This window comes from Eretmochelys imbricata, chromosome 3, assembly GCF_965152235.1.
Source record: "Eretmochelys imbricata isolate rEreImb1 chromosome 3, rEreImb1.hap1, whole genome shotgun sequence".
Classification (NCBI taxonomy): Eukaryota; Metazoa; Chordata; order Testudines; family Cheloniidae; genus Eretmochelys; species Eretmochelys imbricata.
In genome coordinates, this window is record NC_135574.1 from 26,421,129 (window position 1) to 26,446,687 (window position 25,559).

The 25,559-nt window shown below is 42.4% G+C and overlaps 2 protein-coding genes across 4 annotated transcripts in view; one reads left to right on the forward strand and one right to left on the reverse strand.

Moving 5' to 3' along the window:
• DDX1 (DEAD-box helicase 1) overlaps positions 1-8,663 on the reverse strand; it is a 34,676-nt gene extending 26,013 nt beyond the window's left edge. The window contains exons 1-6 of one of the 2 annotated variants that reach the window (XM_077812508.1): positions 8,579-8,663; positions 5,759-5,810; positions 5,005-5,068; positions 3,637-3,666; positions 2,595-2,691; positions 1,650-1,697 (exon numbers count right to left, since the gene is read on the reverse strand). In XM_077812508.1, coding sequence (XP_077668634.1) covers positions 1,650-1,697; positions 2,595-2,691; positions 3,637-3,666; positions 5,005-5,068; positions 5,759-5,810; positions 8,579-8,594 — 307 coding nt within the window. In that variant the 5' untranslated portion in view covers positions 8,595-8,663. Of the gene's footprint in view, positions 1-1,649; positions 1,698-2,594; positions 2,692-3,636; positions 3,667-5,004; positions 5,069-5,758; positions 5,811-8,578 lie in introns of those variants that run through there. The other variant, XM_077812509.1, reaches the window with a different exon arrangement.
• An 8,470-nt stretch (positions 8,664-17,133) lies between these two features.
• The window catches only part of NBAS (NBAS subunit of NRZ tethering complex), a 409,249-nt gene continuing 400,823 nt past the window's right edge, over positions 17,134-25,559 (forward strand). For both annotated transcript variants that reach the window (XM_077812510.1, XM_077812511.1), the window contains exon 1: positions 17,134-17,273. In XM_077812510.1, coding sequence (XP_077668636.1) covers positions 17,145-17,273 — 129 coding nt within the window. In that variant the 5' untranslated portion in view covers positions 17,134-17,144. The remainder of the gene's footprint in view (positions 17,274-25,559) is intronic.

Below are 25,559 nucleotides of genomic sequence, written 5' to 3' on the forward strand. Positions count from 1 at the left end.
CTGGTCCAGGGGGCTCTGCATTTTAATTTTAAATAAAGCTTCTTAAACATTTTTAAAACCTTATTTACTTTACATACAATAGTTTAATTATAGACTTATAGAAAGAGACCTTCTAAAAATGTTAAAATGTATTACTGGCACGTGAAACCTTAAATTAGAGTGAATAAATGAAGACTCGGCACACCACTTCTGAAAGGTTGCTGACCCCTCATGTAAGTAATCCACCTCCGAGAGGTGGAAGTTTGGAAGAATTCTTCGACCTTGTGCTGTTTACACTTGGATTAGGTCAGTCTAACTATGTTGCTCAGGAGTGGGGATTTTTCGCACCCCTGAGCGACGCAGCTAAGCCAACTTAATTTTCTAGTGTTGACCAGGCCCTAGTCTTGACTAAAAGGATTCAAATGCTGGAGAATCCACCATATTCCTAGGCAAGTCATATCAATGGTTAATTACTCTTGCTGTTAAAATTTCTCACCTTATTTCTAGTTTGAATGTGTCTAGATTAATCTTCCAAGTACTGGAAGTCATTATGCTGTGCCTTTGGTTTTTTGCCATATTAAAGAGAAAAATATACTATCAGAAATCAAGCCCTTATAGCCCTTATTGACTCTTCACATCTCCTCTTAACCTTCTCTTGGATGAAACTAAAAAAAAAAAAAAAAAGTTTCTCACCATAGGCATGATTCCAAACCCTTAATTCTCATCTCTCTTTTCTGAACCCTTTCCAGCTTTTCCAACATCATTTTTTGAAGTGTGAAAACCAGAACAGAACACAGCATTCCAGTAATGATATCCCTAATGCCATATTCAGAAACGATATCAACTCCCTACTCTTACGTGACATTCACCAGCTTATAAGTAGTGAACATGATCCTTGGATGCATAACTCATCTGTTGGAATTGCCATATGGTGGATCCAATGTGGACAACCATTCTACTCACATTTCATAAGCACCCCCTGCCTGAAGGTCCTTCGTGCTAAACTCTGCCTCCTTGGTCTTGATAATGAACTCTTACTAAAAATTAGTTCTCAGCCATCACTTACATAAAATTGATATACTGAAGATATCTACATCATCCTGATTTCAGAGGAAGATTTAACATCTTCCCTCCTCATGAAAAAAGTCACTCTCTCAAGGACAGGCAGCCTAAACTTTTTCTAGTCCTGGGGTATTATGAATAAAAATAAAAACCCTTTAAAGATAACATTGTATTGTTGGTCCACATTTCACAAACTATTGATCTTCATTTGTTTCCCCTTAATATACACCAATATTAACTTTCATTTTTTGTGGGTCTGAAAAGAAGCACTTCATATTAAATTGTAACTTTGAATGTTTCTCATGGACCATATCCAACCTGCTCCTTCTGTAAATCTGTTTGAGAATAAGGAGCCTATGATAAAAATAAAAAATAAATAAAAAATAAAAACCAACCCACAAAATACTCAGAAACATGCCCCCACTCTACCCTGGAGCCCTTAAGTAGTCCACTGAAATCAGTAAGCTACTTACACTAGTGAAAGATGCAGGCCTAGGTCTTATTTTCAGTTACATTCAAAATCAGCTTATACCTCTATTTACAGACTGCATTTTACAATTTAATAAATATTGGTTATTCATTCTTACAGCATTGAGAAGACAACTTACCAAAAGCTGATCCTCTATCGTATGGGTTCATCTGCCATTTGTTGAGTACTATTAAAATAAATAAATAAATAGTCAGTCAGTCAGTCAGTCCAGCTAGCATTAAGAACCTACAAGGTGTAAATATGTAAGTCAACTGTATTTTGGTACATGGTCTTACTGCATTTCAGTTCAGAGAATAAGTTTTTGAACTGTTAGGCCCAGATCTTACAAACCTCCTGGCTTTGTCATGGTTTTGGCAGTACAGAAAATATTCTAAAAACATAAGGAATTTTGAATGCTGTTGCTGTATATGCAGAGTATTCACTTTTCAGATATCTTGTATCGGTTAAAGTAACATTCCAGTTAGTTGTATTTTATTTATATTCTAGTGTACCTTGCGGAGACAGCTGTAACAAGTCAAGTTTCTGACTTTATTCTGCACACATATAAAGCTATTTGTGAAGATATTTTTTTTATAGTTTGTGTACAAACTAAGATCCCTTTTTATTGGATGGCCAACTTAAACCTGCAAAAATACAAGTTTTAAAACAAAATTCTATGGCAGTTAGGTCTACAAGTCCTTTCCACACGTATTACAGTGGTTTGGTTCTTAGAGTAAGTTCTTTCAAGCAGTACCATTTTTTTCCCCCCAATGCACTTGAACTGTACCTAGTGCAACTGGGGCTCAAACTGTAATTGGAGATTGAAAACTGTTGCAACATGAACACATTGTGACAGCTCCAAAGTCATCCCTACAAATCTCTACATTTTGTATAACTTACTATACATAGACCTTGGTTAAATAAATGCCCAAATTCTTTTTTTTTTTTTAAATAGCTGTACTTTAACTAAACAGGACTTAATAGAATGAAGTATATTCAGTTTCAACATTTCAAATGGCACAAGATTATATTGTACATATAAAATACATATTATACACAAGATTAGTTAAGTGAACAGACTTACCTGCCCCACCAGTTTTGATAGTAGTTTTCCCCTTTTTGCCTTCCTGCTGGTCCTTAAGGGTTTCATAAACAATCTGGATAACTGGGATGCTGAAAGCCTAAAAATACAAAGATCTTTTGTCACTGAAGAAATACATCATATGTTAAGCCACAAAAACACTATGCATAAAAGACAGATGTTATGATTTTCTAATTCTGGTGTTTAAAAATCAAAGCTGCCTAGTCTAGTTTTAAGCCATTTTATTTGTCAATAGAAATGTTTAATTTTAATTAAACAAACACTGCAACACACCAACACACCTGGCCCACCTGAATTGTATTAGTCTATATTAGGGTTGTCACCTTTCTAGTTGCACAAAACCGAACACCCTAGCCCCCCCATTCCCCAAGGCCCTCGCCCCACTCACTACATTCCCCCTCCCTCCGTGGCTTGCTCTCCAACCCCCTGCCACAGCCCAGTGAAAGTGAGTGAGTGCAGGAGGGGGTGAGGGCTCTAACTGAGGGTGAAGGCTCTCGGATGGGGCCAGAAATGAGAGTTTCAGGGTGCGGGAGGGGGCTCCAGGCTGGCGATGAGGGAGTGCGGTGGGGGGAGGAGGTTGCAAGTTGAGGCTCTGGGGTGGGGCCAGGGATGAGGGGATCAGGGTGCGGGAGGGGGCTCGGCTTACCTCAGGCAGCTCCCGGTCAGCAGTGCAGTTGGGGGACTAAGGCAGGCTGCCTGCCTTTCCTGGCACCGTGCTAGGCGGGCCCAGGAAACAGCCAGCAGGTCCAGGTCCTAAGCAGGGGGGCAAGGAGGCTCCCCGTGCCAAGCCCCTGCCTAGGGGCCAGGCCTGCTGTCTGCTTCCAGGGCATAGCATGGTGCCAGCCAGGACAGGTAGAGACTAGCCTGCCTTAGTGCTGAAGCTCCACTGACTGGTCTTTTAATGGCCCGGTCGGCGGTGCTGACTGGAGCAGCCAAGGGTGCCTTTTTGACTGGGTGCTCCAGTTGAAAACTGGAAACCTGGTCACTTCTAGTTTATATACTCAAATTAAGCCTGTTTACTTACACCAGTCTTTCCACTCCCAGTTTCTGCAGCCTGTTGGGGGGGGCGGAAGAGAAGTTTCAGAAGCTACATTATATTGCTCCATAATACAACTTTACCAATTATTTAAAATTTATAATAACTTAAAATAAATAGTGAAATAAGTGAATATAAGTTTTTCTATAGGACACATCAGTATAGGTTAAGTGCTTTCCAGGTAAGTTAGATCTTGATAGTAAGATTTCCAGTAGACTTTCTGCTTTTCCTTGATTACAGGAGCTGCTGACTAGTTTTTTTTTGTTTTTTAAACATAATATATATTTTTAACATACTGATCTGGTTATGATGGAAGTGTTCTCAAAAAGAAGGGTCTTTCAACACATGATAAAGAAGTACTCCATAAGAAGAGATTCCCTCTACTGCAAGTGTTCAATTGCTTCTCTCTTCACTGAAATGCAACCTGCTACATACTATTTTTCTGCTCATTGGACATTCACCACTCAAGGTGTCTGTTTTTCAACATTGTTGTACTGCATGCATACAGTTTGTGAAGTGCTCTCGTGTCCTGTACAACGAAAGCCACTGCATTTGTGTAATGTAATATTACTAAAGGTACCCAGGAGGGACTGTGTAGATGGGCGGGATGAATAATACTACTTGTGAGAGTCTCCTTTAGTTATCCAGAAATAATAGTGTCCTAAAGCACTCGAATTCTTTAAAGAGGTGTGAATTTAAGCAATAACTTCAAAGCTTGATTTTAATCAATTTAATGGTGGATGGAATGCTTAAATTACAAAAAAATTAAAAGCCCAAGAAAAAAAAATACCCCAAACAGTGGTGTATTAAAAGAGGACACATTTTAAGATAATTTATTTCTCTTTAGATTTCTAAAATACAAGAACAAATCCTATATTCTTTGTGCCCTTTTGGCGATACAAAATACAATATAAAGGATGACTCCATTATTATTGCTTTTGTTTCACCATTTCAGAGCAAGAGCTCTGAAAACATTAGTAAACTAATGATTCATTATGTCTGTAACATAAGACATGGGCAGCATTCTCCCCCATAAATGTAAACAAACGTGTTTGTCTTAGCTATTGGCTGAACAAGAAGTAGGACTGAGTGGACTTGTAGGCTCTGAAGTTTTACATTAAGGTTTTGTTTTTGAGTGCAGTTATATAAAAATTCTACATTTGTAAGTTACACTTTCACGATAAAGAGATTGCACTAACGTAGTTGTAGGAGGTAAATTAAAAATACACTGTAAAAAGATGAAATTGCAAATATTTGTAATGAAATGTAAATAATCCATCTACTGTACATTTAATTTTAAAATTGTAAGGCCATGAATTTTATTTCTGTGTAAACTGAACAGTTTAACATACATACCATAAGCACATCACCACCTCCTAGAATCAACGGGATAGACTCAGCTTGAATATCTGTGGGAAGACTGTAAAACCCTCAGTGTGAAACACAAGAGCTGACAGAGTAAAATGTCAGTCCCCTTGCATATCAGTTTACAGGAAGATTGTAATTGCAAAAGGAGGTCAAATTAACCAATTTAGTCAGTGTCCTGAAGTATTCAAACCTGCAATGTATTAATTTTGTCCATACAAGTGGAAATGTATTCAAAGAAAACTGAACTAGAAGCTGGAAACAGGGGGAAGCCACAATTATGCAACCAACCATTCAACTTCATTGGCAGCAGAATGAGACAAGCTAGCAAATGACCTGCATAACATCTGAAACCCAAGTTTGAAAACCACTAACTTCAGTGATTAAGATATTCTAGTTATCTGCTTCAGTAAACTCACCATAAGTACAATGAAAGTAAGGAGGAAAAAAAGCTTTTTGCAGAGAAAAGGCATCATAACATTGGCTGCAATCAAGACCTTACTCCTGACTTCCCCAACCTGGCTAACATCAGCTCTGCAATTACATTTATCAGATTTTCCAATCATTCGTATTAAAAGGAATACAAGAGATGCAACTGAAGATGCGGATAAAAAGGAAAAGACATGTATCTTTGCTGTTAAGTGAATAGAGAGACTGGATATTTCAGAAACTAAATTACACATCACTGAGACAAAATTTTGATGGAGATCTCCAGCTTATTAGGTATCTAAGCACTCATACTTACAGCCAGTCCATCTCCTCCACAGCTTGAGCTATCTCTGGCATAACACCCATCTCTATCAGAAAAACAAATGCATGCATTAGATATATCATAAGTCTGATGGCATTATTTTCAAATGGCAACCCTTCATGCAGTTCCAAAAAAGTGTTTTTATATTTTTGTCACAGTACTGTCTCTTCTTTAGTACCAAAATGTTTTGCTTGAAATACGTTACTTTGTCCATTTCCTCTGTTGCGGTTGACAAGTGAAGATGGCGGGACTCGGAGTTCTTTACCCCCCATCTTTTTAGTGCCAAATTTTACCCTCGATGTGCAAGTGTGTCTCCACCTTGACATCAATGTGAACTGCATGTGCATAGCAGAGGGTAGAATTTTTCTATGCTCCAAAATCTCAACTCGGACCACGACAGAGATGCAAGTTATTTTCTAAAGAGCAAAGCTACCAATATTATATAGGAAATCAGATTTTTAGACTTTAGACCTTTACTCCTCCTTTAGCAAGCACTAAAAGTGCCAAGATGGAAGAGGCTAGGAGTACTGCCACTGAAGGGCGCTCAGCCATAAAATAGGAAGCACGATATCACATCACTCTACAGTGGCTTTGTCCAATTAAATGTAAACTAACAGAGGTCCCATTTAAGTATTTTTACAGTAACACTCCCAAAATGAAAACATTTCTGCAACACAAACAGAAAGGTCTGTTTCCTATCACGTCCCAAACTCTCATTACTCCAGCATGACTGAAGACCGGAACACAGTTGCAATGAGTTTACCAATGCTGATAGGTCAGTGTGAAATAAAAGTTTTTGCCCACTTCCAATTCTGCTACAGAGGATTTTAAAAGAAAACTATCAGAAGACACACCAACTTCTGTGTCTGGTGGTTATGAGTTATGCACAGTGAACAGGGCACACTCATAAGTTGATGGATGGACTCCATTACTTTCCCTCATGCAGTTCAATAAGGTGAATGAGGTGCAAAGATCTAACCAAACTCATTGATTGCATCACGTTGTCAAGCTGATTATTCAGCTTCTGACCCACCTCTCTGCATGCAATTGCTCTGCACTTAATTCTATTATATCTAAACATGAAATGTGCCCAAATTTTCGAAGGCTAAGAATCAGAGGAATAAACAGTTATCTGAAGGGAGGGGCCTGGCTAATTGGGCGTTCACAGTAGGCAAGCATTGACCCAACCATGACATGTAAGCAGCCAAAAAACCTCCCTCCCCTCAACACCAAGTTTTAAAACTATTCTAATCATTGTTGCATCTCAGCACCACTGTGACATATGAGTAAGCCACTTTCATATCTTAGTGCTATGTTTAAGTTGCTAGTGTCCTTTTAAACCAAGGTACTTCTATTTAAGAAAAAGTTAAATATTCTACATTTCTTTTTGAACAGTAAAAGGAATGACCTTAATTTCCTGAACAGTTAAATAAAACACACTCAATTTGAAATTCTAACTATATTTTCATGTTGCCTGCTCATAAATGCAAAACTTGATGCCGGATTTAAAGAATTGTGAGGCAAACTACAATACTCAAGAAAGATGTGCAAACTCCTAGCAAGGAATGGCTATGCTTAGCTGTACCAAAGCACTATCATGATTGTATCTAGTTTAACTCTAATAATTGAAGACCACATAAACAATGTGACAGTCTCAGGTAATGAGGTTTCACAAAAGCAATGGTAGGTCCCTCCCTTCTCAAAAAAGAGATGATTTTTCCAGCTAAACTCTCACCATAAAGTCATGAAATTTTGGCCTCCTCTTTGTATCATTATATCTAATTCCTGGATTAAAGTTATGAAAACTTCATGATATGGAGAAGAATCTCTGATTTATTCAATGGTGTCCAAAGATACAGTTAGCATTACAGGAGAGTCTGAAGGGGTCTACAGTAAATCTCTGCAGTGAGAGTATAACTAAAGTACCAAATATCAGAAGTCTTCTTGTGACTACGATTTGTTTTCCTTGATAATTTTCATCTGTCAGCATAAACATATGTTAAGATTCCACACAATTATGTTATTTGAATGTATTAGAAGAGTACTCAGACCAGGGGTGGACGCCTGCCAGTATAAAATAAAAAAATAGCCGCAGTCCACTGTCGTGCGCAATTCAGTTATCATTAAACACCACTTACAGAACACTGAAGTCAAGGGGGATGAAGGGGATCTGACAAATATTTAAATGGTATAACCTCTTATAGTGAGCACCTACTTGAAAAACCCACAGCCCTTCTACTGCTATATCAAAAGCTACCCCCTTAATTTAATTAACACTAATTTATAACAAGTCAAATTATATAATGATTATTACACGCAACTGCAGCCAGCTTGGCCTAGGCCCTTATGACCCCTGTGAGGGAAGAAAGCTCGCCATCCTCAACCCCACGGCGAGGGGCAGCAATTTCCTACAGGCTGCGGTTACTGACACCGACTTTCATTGTTTTTCTTACCTCCTCACCGCAAGCTGTTACCCCCGTAAGAACCCAAGCCCTCCTCGGCCTGTGACCTACACCAGCCCCTCGGACTAAGCGTGGCGAGGAAAGCGGGCTGCCCGAGGCCCCTGCGCGACGGGCCTGAGCCAGGGCAGATCCTGCCTGCTCGGGGACACCTACGCCCGGCTCCCTTGGGGACCATGTAACGACAGACCGGGCATTACAAGGGAGTCTGCTGCTCCCCATCGGAGCCTCCGGGCTGGGCCCTTGGCTCCAGCTCGCCCACGGTGAGCCCGCCTCTCCACTCCCCGAGCAGCAGCTCCTGCCGCACCCGCTGCCTGCGCAACCGCCGGCCAACCCCAGCCCCGGTGCCCCATACCAGAGAAAGCCGCCATCTCGGCGCCACGCAGACTCCTGCCCTTGCGGCCCGCTGCCCAGAGCGCGTAGAGCCGGTCCCCACGCCTTATCCCTCCGGGCTGCTCCGCGGCCAGACCGCACCGGTTCCGGCTGCGGAAATCACCCGGCCTGCGCTGAGTCCGACCTGAGCCCCGACACAAGCCTAACCGAGTGTCTGTCCTGAACCGTGACCTGGGACTCCAGCCATGGCCCAAACCCCGAGCCCGATCCGAGCCCGCTCCCTGAGCGAGCCAGTGGCTTGAGTTGTAACCCGGATCGCTGGCTACCGACCAACTCCGAAGCGGAGTTCCTGGTCTGGATCCTCACCCTGTACCCTGTCCTGTCTGACCCCGAGCCGACCTGCCCTGACTGACTCCAACCCCTCTAATCCCCGGACAAGCCCCAACTGACCCCCCGACCAGTCCCGATTGACCACGAACCCTGCACCTAATCCGAACCCAAACGGAGACTAACCAAACCCTGACCATTACGTGAATTTTAAATCGGCTGGTAAGCCTGAGACCATAAACCAAACAGAGCCCAAGTTCTGAACCCTCATTCAGACTCAGTGTTGCCCACACCAAGAGTTCAAAACTGAAGAGTCAGGCTCCCAAATCTGAAATTATTAATTTGGAAAACTGGTTCTTTTTGCCACAATTTTAGGGTAGCTGCACTCTGTGCTCCAAGAAGGGCACTCACTCTAGACCTAATGAACTCATAACTAAGGGGGAAACCCAGCTGTGAGTTTTGAAAGACTAAAACCTACCAGAGCCCTAGGTTGGAGTTGGGGGTGACTACTAGTAACCTTTATAGCATACATGTAGATAGATTTTATTATTGTTTTATTATGTTTTCTCCGTAAAATTTTTATCTTAAGAATAAATGTGCTTGCTTAGAAGAATCTGTGTGGTAACTGATAACTACAGACCATAGGTCTCATCACTTGTCTTTTTAGGCAGTCTGTTTTGCAGCGGTTATCACAGTGTACAGCAAGCATCTGCACTGCCTTAAAATCCCTGTTAGGAGGGAGCAAGACACCAGTCTCTGCCCAAGAGAGATGATGACTTGGAAGCCTAGAGTGAGTGTCCTTCTTGAAGTTGAACTTACACATGTACAAAAAAACTGCATTCAAAAATAAAACTATGTAAAACTGTAGAGCCTACAAGTCCACTCAGTCCTATGTGTTCAGCCAACCACTCAGACAGTGCTGAAAATTTTTCGCTCAGGGGAGTGAAAAAACACCCCCCTGAGCACAGCAAGTTTCAGGGCTGTAAAACGCCAGTGTGGACAGTGCACCAACGCTGGTAGCTGCACTCCCAGCGCTGGTAGCTACGCCCCTCCTGGAGATGGTTTTTTTAGAGCGCTGGGAGAGCTCTCTCACAGATAAACCCTTAGATCCAAGATAAGCCCTTAGATCCAAAACCAGAATGAAGGCTGGGCAGATCAGCCATTTCTTTATACAGCTCAGGCATTTGATCTTGGTCTTCTGTAACAGCTAATCAGCAGACAGTCACTCTTACCTCAGGGCATAGCTTCTAAAGGGTGGGTTTTGGGGTAACTGGAGTTGGGGAATTTGCATTGTCCTCTCCCTAGGGATTCCCTAGGAAATCCACTTAACACTTATTGTCCTGGGATTGCCAACTTTCTAATCTCACAAACCCCAACACCCTAGCCCTGCCCCTTCTCCGAGGCCCTGCCCCCACTCACTACATTCCCCCTCCCTCGGTGGCTTGCTCTTGCTCACCCTCACTCACTTTCCATGGCCTGGGGCGGGGGGTTGGGGTGCGGGAGAGGGTGAGGACTCTAAATGGGGGTGCAGGTTCTCATATGCAAGAGGGGGCTCTGGTTTTGGGGGGCTCAGGGTTGGGTTACAGGAGACGATACGGGCTCTGGGGTGGAGCCAGGGATGAAGGGTTTGGGGTGCAGGAGGCGGCTCCGGGTTTGTGGGGGCTCAGAGCTGGGGCAAGGGTTCGGGCTTGGGTTTGGGGCACAGCCTTACCTTGGGTGGCTCCCAGTCAGTGGTGCAGTGGGGCTAAGGCAGGCTGCCTGCCTGTCCTGGCTCTGTGCTGCACCCTGGAAGTGGCCAGCAGGCCCAGCTCCTAGGTGGCAAGGGAAGGAGGCTCTGCGGCATGTGCTGCTCTCGCTTGCAGGCACTGCCCTCCCCCCCCCAGCTCCCATTGGCCGGAAAGCGGCCAATGGGAGTGTGGAGCTGGTACTCGGGCAGTGCATGGAGTCTTGTGTGCCCCCCGCCTAGGAGCCAGACTGGCTGGCTGCTTCAAGGGTGCAGTGCGGTGCCCCAGGACAGGTAGGGGACTAGTTTGCCTTAGCCCTGCCACACTGCCGACCGGGATTTTAACGTCCTAGTCAGCGGTGCTGACAGAGCTGTCAGGGTCCCTTTTTGACTGGGTATTCTGGTCAAAAACTGGACACCCGGTCACCCTGCTTGTCTGGCACATTTTTAATATAGTCTTTTGAAGTCCCAGGTCTCACATCTGTCACATCTCCCCCCTGGAGGGGTTACATACAATCGCAGCCCAAAATAATACATAAACCATACATACTATAATATGGTCTTCCAAAGATATTGGAGGAAGTTGTATTATCTGTCACACTTTTTATTTGCCCTTTGTTTTTTATCCGTTAGGATACATTCAGATCAAATTTTCAGTTTTTTTCCCATAACCATGAGGGCTAGAATCATACCTTTATCACTCAAATTAAAGATGAGATTCTCACATAAGCACACAATTCTGGGAGCTGGGGTTTTAAGAAAAAATACCAAATATAACAAAAATTGCAATAAAATGTAGAGAATTAGTAATACTGCTCATCTAACCCAAATCTGAAATTGAACTCTTTACCTGAACCTAAACCCAAACTATCTGTTTACAATGAGTATTTTGTCTTTAAATTATACAGTTATTACTATTATTATACTTATGAGGAGAGGCTGAGGGAACTGGGATTGTTTACTCTGCGGAAGAGAAGAATGAGGGGGATTTGATAGCTGCTTTCAACTACCTGAAAGAGGGTTCCAAAGAGGACGGATCTAGACTGTTCTCAGTGGTAGCAGATGACAGAATGAGGAGTAATGGGCTCAAGTTGCAGTGGGGGAGGTTTAGGTTGGATATTAGGAAAAACTTTTTCACTAGGAGGGTGGTGAAACACTGGAATGTGTTACCTAGGGAGGTGGTGGAATCTCCTTCCTTAGAATTTTTTAAGGTCAGGCTTGACAAAGCCCTGTCTGGGATGATTTAGTTGGGGATTGGTCCTGCTTTGAGCAGGGGGTTGGACTAAATGACCTCCTGAGGTCCCTTCCAACCCTGATATCTATGATTTTATGATTGTCACCTCTAGACAACTGGACTGGTGTAGTCTGGTTTCATAGTTATTTAATCTTTAATATAACAGCATGTTTATTAGAAAGTATCTTTTTTTACACATATGGAATTCTAACTTGTTTTTAGTAACATGTTACTGAAGTCCTTATTCAATTTTTACACAAATGTATTCAGTTTCTAGTCAGCCATTATTCAAGCAAACTACAATTGACAAGAGTGAAAACCTCTGGATTTGGCACTGTATGTATAAGATTAACCCCAGACTGGGAAGAAAACAAGTATAACTCCACTCCACCAGTTTACATTAGTGGTGAATTTAGCCCATTATAAGCTAGTTTATGGAAGAGAGAGCATGAGAGCAGAGCATCATGGTAATTCCCTACTGTTGTTAAAGTGTTGCACTTTAACTTCCATTGGGACTGTCCCCAGAGAGAGAAAGAAGGCACGTTGATTTAGATCTCATCTGAAGGACAGCATCTGTAACAATGCAGGATCTCCTACTACTGCATTGTAGCATGAATGGTGGCTATACTAATTCCTGTCATGGGAATTGAGTTCAGAGCCTTCTGTCCAAGTGTGTTACCATTTGGGGCATACTGACTATTACTGACTTATGCTGATGACATATGAGATGGGAGGTATTATATTAGAACTAATGCAATAAGTATTTTAGTACTTTAATGTATTTATATCATCATTGGTATTATTTTTGGTCCTTTTTGGGAGCTGTCTTTTAATAGTAACCAAGGGCTATGGTATATAGGTTTAATCTCAGTTTAATCTCTGTTATATTTTTGCAGTTATATTCAGATCAGTTCAATTTAATATAGTTTGTTTATATGATGATAACGATTTTCTGGTTTCTCTTATTTTGAACATGTACATTACAGTGGTTAGCTCATTTTTTATCTAATCTATCTTCTTCTTCATCATAGAATCATAGAATCATAGAATATCAGGGTTGGAAGGGACCTCAGGAGGTCATCTAGTCCAACCCCCTGCTCAAAGCAGGACCAATCCCCAATTAAATCATCCCAGCCAGGGCTTTGTCAAGCCTGACCTTAAAAACTTCTAAGGAAGGAGATTCTACCACCTCCCTTGGTAACACATTCCAGGGTTTCACCACCCTCCTAGTGAAAAAGTTTTTCCTAATATCCAACCTAAACCTCCCCCACTGCAACTTGAGACCATTACTCCTTGTCCTGTCATCTTCTACCACTGAGAATAGTCTAGAACCATCCTCTCTGGAACCACCTCTCAGGTAGTTGAAAGCAGCTATCAAATCCCCCCTCATTCTTCTCTTCTGCAGACTAAACAATCCCAGTTCCCTCAGCCTCTCCTCATAAGTCATGTGTTCTAGACCCCTAATCATTTTTGTTGCCCGTCGCTGGACTCTCTCCAATTTATCCACATCCTTCTCGCAATGCCCCTACTTATACATCCCAAAATGCCATTGGCCTTCTTGGCAACAAGGGCACACTGCTGACTCATCTCCAGCTTCTCGTCCACTGTCACCCCTAGGTCCTTTTCCGCAGAACTGCTGCCTAGCCATTCGGTCCCTAGTCTGTAGCGGTGCATTGGGTTCTTCTGTCCTAAGTGCAGGACCCTGCACTTATCCTTATTGAACCTCATCAGATTTCTTTTGGCCCAATCCTCCAATTTGTCTAGGTCCCTCTGTATCCTATCCCTGCCCTCCAGCGTATCTACCACTCCTCCCAGTTTAGTATCATCCGCAAATTTGCTGAGAGTGCAATCCACACCATCCTCCAGATCATTTATGAAGATATTGAACAAAACCGGCCCCAGGACCAACCCCTGGGGCACTCCACTTGACACCGGCTGCCAACTAGACATAGAGCCATTTATCACTACCCGTTGAGCCCGACAATCTAGCCAACTTTCTACCCACCTTATAGCACATTCATCCAGCCCATACTTCTTTAACTTGCTGACAAGAATACTGTGGGAGACCGTGTCAAAACCTTTGCTAAAATCAAGAAACAATACATCCACTGCTTTCCCTTCATCCACAGAACCAGTAATCTCATCACAGAAGGCGATTAGATTAGTCAGACATGACCTTCCCTTGGTGAATCCATGCTGACTGTTCCTCATCACTTTCCTCTCATGTAACTGCTTCAGGATTGATTCTTTGAGGACCTGCTCCATGATTTTTCCGGGGACTGAGGCGAGGCTGACTGGCCTGTAGTTCCCAGGATCCTCCTTCTTCCCTTTTTAAAAAATTGGCACTACATTAGCCTTTTTCCAGTCATCCAGGACTTCCCCCGTTCGCCACGAGTTTTCAAAGATAATGGCCAATGGCTCTGCAATCACAGCCGCCAATTCCTTTAGCACTCTCGGATGCAACTCGTCCGGCCCCATGGACTTGTGCACTTCCAGCTTTTCTAAATAGTCCCTAACCACCTCTTTCTCCACAGAGGGCTGGCCATCTATTCCCCATGTTGTGATGCCCAGCGCAGCAGTCTGGGAGCTGACCTTGTTCATGAAGACAGAGGCAAAAAAAGCATTGAGTACATTAGCTTTTTCCACATCCTCTGTCACTAGGTTGCCTCCCTCATTTATTAAGGGGCCCACACTTTCCTTGGCTTTCTTCTTGTTGCCATCATACCTGAAGAAACCTTTCTTGTTACTCTTGACATCTCTCGCTAGCTGCAGCTCCAGGTGCGATTGGGCCCTCCTGATTTCATTCCTACATGCCCGAGCAATATTTTTATACTCTTCCCTGGTCATATGTCCAACCTTCCACTTCTTGTAAGCTTCTTTTTTATGTTTAAGATCCGCTAGGATTTCACCATTAAGCCAATCTGGTCGCCTGCCATATTTACTATTCTTTCGACACATCGGGATGGTTTGTCCCTGTAACCTCAACAGGAATTCCTTGAAATACAGCCAGCTCTCCTGGACTCCTTTCCCCTTCATGTTAGTCCCCCAGGGGATCCTGGCCATCCGTTCCCTGAGGGAGTCGAAGTCTGCTTTCCTGAAGTCCAGGGTCCGTATCCTGCTGCTTACCTTTCTTCCCTGTGTCAGGATCCTGAACTCAACCAACTCATGGTCACTGCCTCCCAGATTCCCATCCACTTTTGCTTCCCCTACTAATTCTTCTCGGTTTGTGAGCAGCAGGTCAAGAAAAGCTCCCCCCCAGTTGGCTCCTCTAGCACTTGCACCAGGAAATTGTCCCCTACGCTTTCCAAAATCTTCCTGGATTGTCTATGCACCACTGTATTGCTCTCCCAGCAGATATCAGGAAAATTAAAGTCACCCATGAGAACCAGGGCGTGCGATCTAGTAGCTTCTGCGAGCTGCCGAAAGAAAGCCTCATCCACCTCATCCCCCTGGTCTGGTGGTCTATAGCAGACTCCCACCACTACATCACTCTTGTTGCTCACACTTCTAAACTTAATCCAGAGACACTCAGGTTTTTCTGCAGTTTCGTACCGGAGCTCTGAGCAATCATACTGCTCCCTTACATACAGTACTACTCCCCCACCTTTTCTGCCCTGCCTGTCCTTCCTGAACAGTTTATAACCATCCATGACAGTACTCCAGTCATGTGAGTTATTCCACCACGTCTCTATTATTCCAATCACGTCATAATTCCTTGACATCACCAGGACCTCCAGTTCTCCCTGCTTGTTTCCAAGGCTTTGTGCATTCGTATATAAGCACTTGAGATAAACTGCTGATCGCCCCTCATTCTCAGTATGAGGCAGGAGCTCTTCCCTCACAGACATTCCTGCCTGTGCTTCCTCCCGGTATCTCGCTTTCCCACTTACCTCAGGGCTTTGGTCTCCTTCCCCCCGGTGAACCTAGTTTAAAGCCCTCCTCACTAGGTTAGCCAGCCTGCTCGCAAAGATGCTCTTCCCTCTCTTCGTAAGGTGGAGCCCATCTCTGCCCAGCACTCCTCCTTCATGGAACACCATCCCATGGTCAAAGAATCCAAAGCCTTCTCTCCGACACCACCTGCGTAGCCATTCGTTGACTTCCACGATTCGACGGTCCCTACCCAGGCCTTTTCCTTCCACGGGGAGGATGGACGAGAACACCACCTGCGCCTCAAACTCCTTTATCCTTCTTCCCAGAGCCACGTAGTCCGCAGTGATCCGCTCAAGGTCATTCTTGGCAGTATCATTGGTGCCCACGTGGAGAAGCAGGAAGGGGTTCATCATCATGTTCTGCCTTGCTTTTGGGTAATAAATCATCATGTTCTGCCTTGCTTTTGGGTAATAAAATATGATACTAATGCAATTATTTTTAAAAAGATGCAGTGCCCATGTGAAGCCCTTGCAGAGCTCCTTGACAGATTGGAGCCTGTAGCTCTGAAGGAGAAATTTACTGTGAACTTCATATAGTTCCTGGAAACTGTGAACATTGGACTGATGCACTGCTGATGTTACCGTTTTACCTTGCTAAACATAATTCACCTAAAAAATATTCAGCAAAATAAACAATGATTAATCAGTAGTAATTTCTTCTCAAATGATACTATTTCCTTAATGTTTAACACAAGCTGTCTAACAGCATAGAGTGCTAGGTCTTGTAATTTCACAGTTTTGTCAGTATCTAAAACTAGACCACACCGCTAACTACAAATTAAAAAAAGGTTATTAAAATCATGCTAAAAATAGAAAATAAGATTAGCAGTGAGGTGTGATCTGATTTTCTTTCTGTCCTAAGAAGTCTTCATTACTGAAAAATACTATACACACAATTTTTTTTTAAATTACTGTTTATTAACTTATTTGTGTTTTGCTCCTAAACTAATGCTACCTGTCCCAATGATTTTGCGTTCTAGGGTGCTGATCCTGTAACATGACCATGGAGGTGGTAGACCTCTGTGCCTAAGCAAAGCAATGCTGATCCACTGGGGCCTGAGGCCAAGCTCCTGAAAGGTATTCAGACCCTTAACTTTAAGCATTATTTCAAATTCACAGGTTGGTTACTATTAAAAGACAGCTCCCTAGAGAAACCTTTAAGGACCTGGCCATGCTGGGACCTTTGGAAAGCATTTTGGCCCCATCTCTCTGCAGAGCAAAAGGCTTTAGGATGAGCCCAGCTTGCTCTACGCAGACAGCAGCAGAGCGAAAAGGGTTAAACACCTCTCTCTTCCTCCCCCCGCCCGCTGGGAGGAGGTTTGTCCGCTGCCGGGCGCCGTAGTGGCTGCAGCTGCGATCCGGGTCCGGGCTGAGCATGGCCGCTACCTGGGGGAGCTGGGAGGAGGAGGTGGAGGCGGCCGCCGATGTCAGTGGGGAAGAGGAGGAGAACATCCTCTACGACCTGCTCATCAACACCGAGTGGCCGCCGGAGACCGAGGTGCAGGTCAGTCCTCCCCGCGCCGGCTGGGAATGACCGCAGGTGGGGGCGGGGGGGAGGATGGCCACGTAGAGCCCTGCCGGGGGGAGGGAAAAGGGGCGTGTGAATGGCAGGGTCCCCCCCCCCCCCGCGCATAGCGGGGCGTGGTGGGGGGGCTCTGGCTCACGTTGGGGCACCTTGCACGGATGAAACTTGTAGACACGCAGCAAAACCCTTCAGCCGGACAACATGAGCCCAAGACGTAACGTGAATCCTGAGTGAGGGGATTTCTTCTCTCCAAGCTACAAGCTGCCGAGGCCACCCTTACATGCAGCGGATCATAAATCTATAACGAGCAGCCAGGGCAGGGACAAAACACCTGTAGCGTGCCCCTGAATGCTGCATTCAGTGAGAGGGAGAAGTGAGTCCCCTCCAGTTTGTCATCTCACTTTTGCAGGTTTGCTGTTTCAGTCACAGGTGCTGGAGCAATGTTTGGGTGCTGAAAGCAGTTGAATGCAACTGTAAACCCTGTATATAATGGAAATCACTTCAAGCCAGGGGATGCTGCTGCTACCCCCCCCCCCCCCCAGCACTCCTAGTTCTAGCACCTATGGTTTTAGGGTTTTTTTTTTTTTTTTTTACATCTGTCCTTTTTATACCATTAACAAATATTGATTAGGTTTTTACTTTTACAAAACATACAGAAGGTTGTTAGGGAGAAGTATTCATTGTGTAATTTACTTTGGGCCTGATCTCCAGAAACATTAAGTGCTCACAAACCAAAGGACTCAGTGGGAGCTGCCCTTATGAAAACCAGGCCCTTTGTCAAGTAAACAGTGTGTGATGCAAATGAAATGATTTCCTATTAAAGCTCTGGCCGGGCTTGATACATCTGCAATATGAACTGAGTGGGGAGGTGTCATAAATATAAAGGGAAGGGTAAACCCCTTTAAAATCTTTGCGTCTCCCTCCCTCCCTCCTTTGTATTTCATTGCTTGCCCTGTTAAGTAATCTCTGGCTTTAACCTTTGGAGGTGCTGAGTGTCCTCATCTCTCACTGAAGTCACATTGGGGAAGGAAGAGGGGGTGTCATAAATATAAAGGGAAGGGTAAACCCCTTTAAAATCCCTCCTGGCCAGAGGAAAACTCCTCTCACCTGTAAAGGGTTAAGAAGCTAAAGGTAACCTCGCTGGCACCTGACCAAAATGACCAATGAGGAGACAAGATACTTTCAAAAGCTGGGAGGAGGGAGAGAAACAAAGGGTCTCTCTCTGTCTATATGCTGTTTTTGTTGGGCATAGACCAGGAATGGAGTCTTAGAACTTTTAGTGAGTAATCTAGCTAGGTATGTGTTAGGTTATAATTTCTTTAAATGGCTGAGAAAAGAATTGTGCTGAATAGAATAACTATTTCTGTCTGTGTATCTTTTTTGTAACTTAAGGTTTTGCCTCGAGGGATTCTCTATGCTTTGAATCTAATTCCCCTGTAAGGTATCTACCATCCTGATTTTACAGAGGGGATTTCTTTACTTCTATTTACTCCTCTTTCTATTAAAAGTCTTCTTGTAAGAAAACTGAATGCTTTTTCATTGTTCTCAGATCCAAGGGTTTGGGTCTGTAGTCACCTGTGCAAATTGGTGAGGCTTTTTACCAAACCTTGTTCAGGAAGTGGGGTGCAAGGTTTTGGGAAGTATTTGTGGGGAAAGACGTTTCCAAACAGCTCTTCCCCAGTAACCAGTATTTGTTTGGTGGTGGTAGCGGCCAATCCAAGGACAAAGGGTGGAATATTTTGTACCTTGGGGAAGTTTTGACCTAAGCTGGTAAAGATAAGCTTAGGAGGTTTTCATGCAGGTCCCCACATCTGTACCCTAGCATTCAGAGTGGGGAAGGAACCTTGACAGGAGGGCATAAAATACTTGGTGTGTTTACAGAGCTTGTCATGAGTAGATATCACAGCACAATTTGGTTAAGCATTATTTCAAATTCACAGGTTGGAAAATTGTAATTTGTTGGAGTTCTGTTTGTTCTGCGTAGACCACTAGAGAAACCTTGGCCCTTTTCTGTGGTCAGTGAATAGCGGCTTGCCCTTGTATCCTTGGGGACAAATTTTCCGTCTCTTCTTTTTCTGTTCTTTCCCTCACTTTGTGCTGTCAGTTGTCCATCCGTCTGTCTTCCATCACAGAGGTTGCATTTTGGCTCTGAAGTTATTCCTTGTATTTATTATGTTGTGTTTTCAAATCCTGTGTGTGTAAAATTATACATACACACACGTATAAAATCATGCCAATTTTTGTAATTCCTTTGCCCCCTGCTTAAAACTGACTATTTGTTGAAAATATTTTCAGCTCAACATAGATACAGTTCAAACACTTCGTGATTTACTGATACTTCATGGAAACGTTTTATTTGGGAAATAATTGAGCAAAGAGCGTTCTTAGTATCCATGAATTGAGAAGCAGAAATTAGAACATTCCCATAAAACTGTATTTTTATTTACTAAGTTCATTTGCACCTACTGCTTTTTTCAAGACATCTGTTAAATGAACAGTCACTGGAAATTGTGATATTGCCAATTAACGACTCAGAGGTCAGGTGGGCAATATGCTGTTGGTGAAGCTGAACAGTCAACCACATGCAATGTTAAATTAAAATATGAATAATTAGGGAAGGAGAGAGAAAACAGTACAGATGCAAACTGAGTAACTTCATGTGTAAAAAGCAGCAAGTCTGGGGAGGACCTAGATATAATGGCAAATAACGGCCCTGAGCCAGTGATCAACTATGCTTATACAGGGATTTCCACAAACAGAGTTTATTGCAGAATTGGGGCCTAAATGAGCTAATGGTGCAATGTTATTTTTAGGGCTGTCGATTAATCACAGTTAACTAACACGATTAAAAAAATTAATTGCAATTACTTGCAGTTTTAGTCGCACGGTTAAACAATAGAATACCAATTGAAATTTATTAAATATTTTTGGATGTTTTTCCACATTTTCAAACATATTGATTTCAGTTACAATACAGAATACAAGGTGTACAGTGTTCACTTTATATTATTTTTATTACAGATATTTTCACTGTAAAAATGATAAACAAAAGAAATAATATTTTTCAGTTCACCTCACACAAGTACCATAATGCAATTTCTTTTATTGTGAAAGTGCAACTTACAAATGTAGATTTTTCTTTTGTTAAATAACTGCACTCAAAAACAAAACAATGCAAAACTTTAGAGCCTACAAGTCCATTCAGTACTAATTCTTGTTCAGCCAATCGCTAAGACAAACAAGTTTGTTTACATTTACGGGAGATAATGCTGCTTGCTGGCTTCTTATTTATGTCACCTGAAAGTGAGAACAGGCGTTTGCATGGCACTTTTATAGCTGGCATTGCAAGGTATTTATATGCCAGATATGCTAAACAATCGTATGCCCCTTCATGCTTTGGCCACCATTCTGGAGGACATGCTTCCATGCTGATGACGCTCGTTTTAAAAAATAATGTATTAATTACATTTTGGACTGAACTCCTTGGAGGAGAATAGTATGTCTCCTGCTCTGTTTTTCCCACATTCTGCCATATATTTCATGTTATGGAGTCTCAGATGATGACCCAGCACATGTTCGTTTTAGGGGCACTTACACTGCAGATTTGACAAAATGCAAAGAAGGTACCAATGTGAGATTTCCATAGCTACACCAGTCGACCCAAGGTTTAAGAATCTGAAATGCCTTCCAAAATTCGAAAGGGATGAGGTGTGGAGCATGCTTTCAGAAATCTTAAAACAGCAGCACTCTGATGATGGAAATTACAGAACCCAAACCACCAAAAAAGAAAATCAGCCTTCTGCTGGTGGCGTCTGTTTTAGATGACGAAAATGAACATGTTAGTCTGCACTGCTTTGGATTGTTATCGGGCAGAACTTGTCATCAGCATGGATGCACGTCCTCTGGAAGGGTGGTTGAAGCATGCAGGGACATGTGAATCTTTAGTGCATCTGGCATGTAAATATCTTGCGACGCTGGGTATAACCCTGCTATGCAAACACCTGTTTTCACTTTCAGGTATCATTATCTCCTGCAAATGTAAACAAACTTCTTTGTCTGAGTGATTGGCTGAACAAGTAGGACTGAGTGGACTTGTAGGCTTTAAAGTTTAACATAGTTTTATTTTTGAATGCAGTTTTTTTGTACATTTGTAAGTTCAACTTTAATGATAAAAAGATTGCATTACAGTACTTGTATGAGGTGAATTGAAAAATGCTATTTATTTTGTTTTTTACAGCACAAATATTTGTAATAAAAAATAAAGGGAGCACTCTACACTTTGTGTTCCGTGTTGTAATTGAAATCAATATATTTGAAAATGTAGAAAACATCCAAAAACATTTAAACAAATGGTATTCTGTTATTAAAAGTGTGATTAATTGTGATTAATTTATTTAATCGCACGATTAATCAACATTTTTTTCATTACTTGATAGCCCTAGTTATTTTTCATAGCTTCTGACATACAGGGGAAATGCATTAATCATTAGAAAACACGAATAAAAATCTACCCTGACTGTTGAAATGCATAAAATATAGTGTTCCTTTGGTCCTTGAGGCTGGGCTATGTTTTTAGATGCAGGATGAAGTACAATATATTTTGAGCCAATTAACCTTTATATTGCACCTCTAATTTTATTAAATTGTCTTTCTTTCCTTGAAAGTTTGATAGTAAACTGAAACATTTTTGTTGATTAGAATTCCTTTTGCAGGTCAGTAAGCATAATTTCTAATCAAATTGGAAAACATTTTTCAAGGTGAATCCACTTTATTAAAGATTCTAGAAACAATTGACGGAAAGGCAATAACTAATCTCAGTGGTCCAGCAAACATTTACACATGGGAATGGTCCCATTTACTTACTGTGAAAGTTTTCAAGATTGGGTCATAAGAATGTCCATAGTGGGTCAGACCAAAGGTCCATCTAGCCCAGTATCCTGTCTTCTGACAATGGCCATTGTGCAATGTAAAAATGGGAGGCTTTTTGAAAATTTAATTTTTGCAATTTCTTTCTTTGGAATTATTTTAGGTCATCTTAAAAAGGGTGTGGAGACTTTCAGGGAAGATAACATATGGTGCTAGAAATGTGTCCCCAACCTTTAAGGTCTTACGAGAGACCTTATGTATACTGATTGTTTCTCTGTAAATATTTTCTCAGGGTGATTCTGTTTCTGCCTACTTAGACTATGCTGCAGTTTTAAGTAGATGATCACATGTTGTTTTTTTCCACAAGACACCTGCCTCATTCAGTGCACAGTGGGAATGAATCAGAGTTGTGCCATGAACGAGACTGTTGACTGTAGGGGACCCCTACTTTTTTTTTTTTTTTTTTTTTTTTTTTTTGCAGGAGTTGGAAAGTGTATAGTGAAAGAGGCAAAGGACTACAGGAGGAGAAAGGATGGTCATGTGGTAAAGACAGTGAATGCTGCCCTGGATAATTGGATTCTTGCCTTGCCTTAGCCACGGAGTTTCTATATGATGCTGGGCAAATACTGTAACTGAAACAAAACTTCCTAGGTGGCTGCTCTGCGTTCCAAATTTTTTCGCTGCCTAACTTGAAACATTTGCCATCTGACTTGCAGAAGTGTTGACTGTTCACAATACAACTAAAGTTAATAGGAGCTGTGTTCTGAATGTAGTAAATACTATAAAATGCTAAGAATTCTGAAAACTTAGGCATAGGTTTCTCAAAGTGGAAACCAAAAATTAGGTGACACTTTTGGCTTTAATCTCTGTGCTTCGCTTCTCCACGTGAAAATGGTGACGATAATAAAACCACCTCACCTCACAGGAGTGTTGTGAAGATAAACTCATTAGTGTTTGTAAATAACCAAGATACTGTCATGAGAGCTCCATAGAAAAGCCCATGTGGGCTTTCTGTATTCAATGCAGGGTTTGGATGGTGTGTAGTAAATAATGCATGACGCCACACTACGAGGATAAAAAAGAAAATATTGAATAGTTAACCATTCACTGAACACTGCTCATTCTGTGCACTGAATGAGGCAGGGTCCTGTGGGGGGAAAATGTGTTTGATCATGTAATTTAAAGACTGCATGATAATGCTTATTGCATAAGGAGACTGAATTTTATGGTTGCCCAGGTAACCTTAATTCTGGCATTTCCTAACTTTTGAGTGCTTGACTTTTCAACTTTTATGTTTTTTTAAGGTAATTTTTATGAATGTGGTTAGGCAGCCAACAAATATCAATGCTAAATGGATGTATTGTCATTGCAAAAGTAGATATGAGTCATGTAGAGATTTGCTTGAATAGAGTAAAATTTGAAGCTTGTCCGTCAAATATGAATGAATCAGAAAAGGAGGTTTCTTCATGGGTTGGAAGATGGGTTTCTCTGTAACTATATGGTGTATGTAATTCCCAGTGGAGCTACGTTAAAGGGAGAGTAAATTCTAGTGTTCCTAATATGAGAGTAAATTACTTACTTTTAGGGATTAAAAAACAGTTGAAGAACAAGAGTACATAGTTTAAGTTCAGAAGTGGATGGTGTAAATCTTCAAAAAAGTACTCTAAAAGTAATGGGGGAGACTTTCAAAAGTGCCCGTGGGATTTAGGAGCTGTTCACGACTCCCAATTTTTATTGGGACTTATGCTCTTAAATCCCTTGGGCACACTGTTTCTTTTATTCATCAGATTTCCCAAACAAAACTTTGTCATTTATTGTTACTGTAATGCTGTGCAGCAGGAGTGGCCAAACTTACTGACCCTCCGAGCCACATACAGTGGAGTTGCATCATACGCGCATTTAACTTACACAAATTCAACTATATGTGCTCGGCAAAAAAAAAAGAAAAATAACAATAACTTGCAGCGATGGATTACTGTACAGGAGTTGACGGGAGAGCACTCAGGTCAATTTATCATGTCTAGACTAGATGTGATAAATCGACCCCCGCTGGATCGATTGCTGCCCGCCGATCCGGTGAGCATCTCACTGCGCTGAGTGTGATTCTAGTGTTTAAAGATACGTATTTTTTGTACAACGTGGCCCCTAAGTGCAAGCCAGCTACTTCATCTGGTGCTCAACTGAAGAAACAGCGATCTGTTCCAATGCTGGAGGAAAAACTGGCTGTGTTGGACTTACTGAGAGACGGTATGTTGGTCTCCAACGTGGCGAGTATATATGGCTGCAACTAATCTAGCATCCGCGCCATCAAGATACGAGAGAGAGAAATTCGTCAAGCTGTGGCATCAAGTGCTCCAACAACTGCTAAGGTGACGAGCCAGGTGCGTGATAAGACTTTAGTGAAAACTGAAAAGGCATTAAACTTATGGCTGGAAGACATGAACCATAAACATGTGCCTATCGATGGAAACATGTTGTGAGAAAAGGCTCTTAGCCTCTACACGCTGTTCAAACCTGCCGCTGAAGAGGGACAGCCTTCTGGTGAGAAGGAATTCAAAGCCAGCCAAGATTGGCTTAACTGATTTAGGAACTGCTTCAACCTCAAAAACGTGCAGACTACTGGTGAAGCTGCATATGCTAATGAAGAGGTAGCAAAAGCCTACCCCAAACAATTAAAGAAAATCATAGAAGAAAAGGGCTATCTTCTGGAAAAAGTTTTTAATGCTGACGAGACTGGGCTCTTCTGGAAAAAAAATGCCCAACCGCACTTATGCTTCGAAATCAGAAAGACAAGCCCCTGGCTTCAAAGCAGCTAAAGACCATGTTACTGTGTTACGTGGCAGAGTGGCTGGGCATTTAATAAAGCTGGACTTGCTCTACAGGGCTGAAAATCCCCGTGCCCTAAAAGGCAAGAACAAAAATCTCCTGCCTGTGTTCTGGCAATCAAATAAAAAGGCTTGGGTGACGGCAGCATTATTTCTGGATTGGTTCCACAAGTATTTCATTCCGGACGTCAAGTGGTACCTTGAAGAGAAAGGATTTGCGTTTAAAGTGTTGCTGATCGTAGACAGTGCTCCTGGCCATCCTGAGGCACTCCGGTTTGCGCATAACAACATTGAAGTCCTTTTTTCTCCCTTTTTTATTCTTTCATTCCTCTCTCTCTCTCTCTCTCTCTCTCTCTCTCTCTCTCTCTCTTTTTGGCTTTACGCGATTTTCGCCTTATGCACTGATTTTAGAACCTAACCCCCGCGTAAGATGTGACTCCACTGTACGGTAATCTTTAGAAGTTCGAGAGCTGCAAGACACACACACAACCTGCCCTGTGGGGCAGCACCTGTTAGGGTGCGGGGCTTCTCCCCTGATGCCCCCTTGCTGGGCTAAAGCCCTTAGTCCCCCTCC